The 2,957-nt window shown below is 63.7% G+C and overlaps 1 protein-coding gene across 1 annotated transcript; it reads left to right on the forward strand.

Annotated features, from left to right (window-relative positions):
* Positions 1–4: 4 nt before the first annotated feature.
* On the forward strand, positions 5–1,444 carry LOC118158661 (retinol dehydrogenase 16-like; the record flags this gene model as incomplete). The annotated part of the gene is made up of 3 exons (XM_035313338.1): positions 5–108; positions 738–901; positions 1,063–1,444. Coding segments are annotated over 3 exons (486 nt in total), but the record flags the coding sequence as incomplete, so codon positions are not given.
* Between the last annotated feature and the right edge of the window lie 1,513 nt (positions 1,445–2,957).

Raw genomic sequence — 2,957 nt, forward strand, 5'->3', positions numbered from 1 at the left:
CCGGGGCCGGGTGGTCAACGTGGCCAGCGTGATGGGCCGGATCGCCTTCTTTGGCGGGGGGTACTGCCCCTCCAAGTACGGTGTGGAGGCCTTCTCCGACAGCCTGCGGTAAGTCCACGTGCGGAGCCCGCTGCTGGTTCTTCAGGCTGCTTCACTTCTCTGGCAAAGCCTTCATCTGCACTGACCCCTTCCTCTGTCACCCCCAGCGAGCACACGTGGGCATGTTTTAGCTGCTGCCATCAGACGCACGAGGAGGGCCTTTGGGGACGCAGCGCCCACCTGCGCGGTGCGCTGCCTCGTGCCGTACCCACGGGCACCGCTAGCAGCCTCCGCTCTGGCTTCAGCCCAGCTCATGTGGAGGCAGCCCAAGGGAGGGGACAGTGAAGGATGTGGCAGGGCTTTGATTTCATTCCCCCATGTGCTGGATCTGCCTGGCTGCAGGGGAGGCTGCTGGCCCCAGGCTGACACCACCTGCCCGGGCAGGGAACCTCCCGCTTGGACCTTGCCCCTGCTCCAGATCCCGGGGGAACGCCCCCGAGGTCTGTTCTGACCCCATCCCATCGAGACTCAGCAAACATTTGTTCACGAACTGCCTCGGACGCGTGCTGGGGCTGGCTCAGGGTGTGCTGGCGTGTTCAGGATCCCCCCACGGTCCCCTGGCGCAAGGCTGCCGTGCATCCTGCACGACCCCGTGCTGGCTGCCGGAATCTGGTCCCACGGGGCTCGGACCCTTCCAGGCTTGAGATGCGCCACTTCGGGGTGAAGGTCAGCATCATCGAGCCAGGCTACTTCAAGACAGCGATCACCAGCGCCGAGAAACTGGAGGAGTGTTTTCTTAGCACCTGGGAGAAGGTCTCAGATGAAACGAAAGCAGGCTACGGGGAGAATTTCTTGAAGGACTGTAAGTACACCACCTAGAAGCTAAAGCAACGGTCCTCCCTCCCCGAAGCCAAAGCCCACCCCGGGGCCACAGGGTGTCCAGCCGCCCTGGGAGCCAGTGGAGCCGTTCAGTTGCCTTTGGCACGAGGCTCAGCACCCGCCCGGCCCCTTCTGCCTCCGCAGTTCTGGCAGGAGCCAAGAAGATGCAGAAGAGGTGCAGCTCCAACCTCTCGCTGGTCACGGACTGCATGGAGCACGCGCTGACCAGCCGCTACCCGCGCGCCCGCTACTCGGCCGGCTGGGACGCCAAGCTCCTCTACATCCCCCTCAGCTACCTGCCCTCTGCCCTTGCCGACGTGATCCTGACCTGGTCCTACCCCAAACCTGCCCAGAAAGCCTGAGGCCGCTGCAGGCGGCAGCAGCCAGGGGCTGAGATCTGGCATCGCCCCGCAGCTGAAGCCGTGTGGAGAAGTTCCTAAATTCCTAGGTCGGCTACATCCTGCAACTCGCTGTCACTCGCTAGCAAACAGGTTTGCTGCTGAATAAAGACAATGTCCTCTTCCCTGCACGGCAGGGCTTTGCTTTTTAGCTATGCCCTCTCCCTCGGACAGCACACCGAGGCCATGCCCCTGCCTGCACCAGGAGAGGCAGGACAGAAGTGTCGGCACGGCCGTGCCGAGCCTCTCCGCCTGCGCCAGCGCCTGCCTGCTTTGCTGTGCCCTGGTGCCGGGGACACCCAGGTGCTCTGAGCTGCAGCAGCCGGCTCCGTGCCCCACGGGCAAAGGGGCTGGGAAGGGGAGCGAGCGCTGCAGCAGGCGGCCAGGGGAGCCCCCAGCCCCGCTTCGCTGCTCTGAGCTCGCCCCATCTCCTCCGCTGCCTGCCCTGAGTAAAGGGGACAAAGCAGCTGCCCCAGGACTTCTGAGGCAGGCAAACTCAGCCCAGCGCTGTGTCCAGAAGGGTCCGAGCCAGCTCTGCCAGCACAGGCAGCTACCGGAGGACCAAGCAGAGCTCCCAGCACATGGATCTGTGCAAGATGAGGCAGTGAATCGCAATTAAGAAATGGAGTTTTATACCGGGAGCTGGTGCAATCCGGCCTCTCCTGCACGATGACCCAGAGCAATTTGGGTTTCTGGCTCTTCCCCCAGCTGCTGCTCAACACCTGGGCTGGGGCTGTTGCATGCCAGCCTCTATTTATACAGCCCCCACACCGGGATGGGCTGCGACAGACCTTCACTGAGCGGGACCAGAGCAGCACAGGACCTGCCCAGGTAACCCCGGCGTTGGGGCCGCAGCGTTCACAAGGGTGCAGCTCCTCTGGCTGGGTCAGGCACGTCTGGAGGGAGGTATGGGAAGGGTCAGACGCAGCTGGCTCAAGGACAGCCAAACGCTGCTATAAGGAAGGAGCTTGCTCTGAGGAGGTGGCGCTGCTCTGAAGGTCCCCAGCCCATCGCGCTGCTGCAGGGACAGCGGCAGAGCGGTGTCATGCTCGGGGGGAGCACAGCAAGGCTCCACCAACACGTCCTTGGTGCTTCTTAGTCACACGGAGGACAAAAGCTCATGTGTAAGAGGGCCAGAAGGAGACAGCCACCAAGTGCTGAGCAGGACGGGCGGCTGGGGTCTGAGGGAGATGCAGGGGCCAGGTAGGACAGAGAGCCTTGAACCAGCGCCTGCCGCGAGCGTGCCCACCCGAGGAGCACTGGCTGCAACGGGCTCACACGGGCAGCAGCCAGCAGGGAAGCACAGGGCCTTGCACTTGAGATCTGAAGACCACCCAGTACCAGGGAAAAGCCCCTAACGCTACGTGCTCAGGAGAGCCATCCGATGGCTGAGACTAACAGCTCCCGGGGCGCAGCGGCAGCTGCTCTGACCCAGACGCCACCAGTCCCGGTGCACTCCCCAGGACCCAGCTTTCACCCCAGGGCAGCACACGGGACACTGCCTCTTCCTTCCCCCAGAGCCGAGCTCCAGTGAGGATGTGGCTGTGGCTGTTGGTGGTGCTGGTGGGGCTGTTGTGGCTGCGGCGCTGGCACTGGGAGCGGCAGACGGTGCCCGGCCTCTCGGAGAAGTTTGTGCTGATC

The sequence above is a fragment of the Oxyura jamaicensis genome, assembly GCF_011077185.1.
Source record: "Oxyura jamaicensis isolate SHBP4307 breed ruddy duck chromosome 33 unlocalized genomic scaffold, BPBGC_Ojam_1.0 oxy33_random_OJ76917, whole genome shotgun sequence".
In the NCBI taxonomy this organism is placed as follows: Eukaryota; Metazoa; Chordata; class Aves; order Anseriformes; family Anatidae; genus Oxyura; species Oxyura jamaicensis.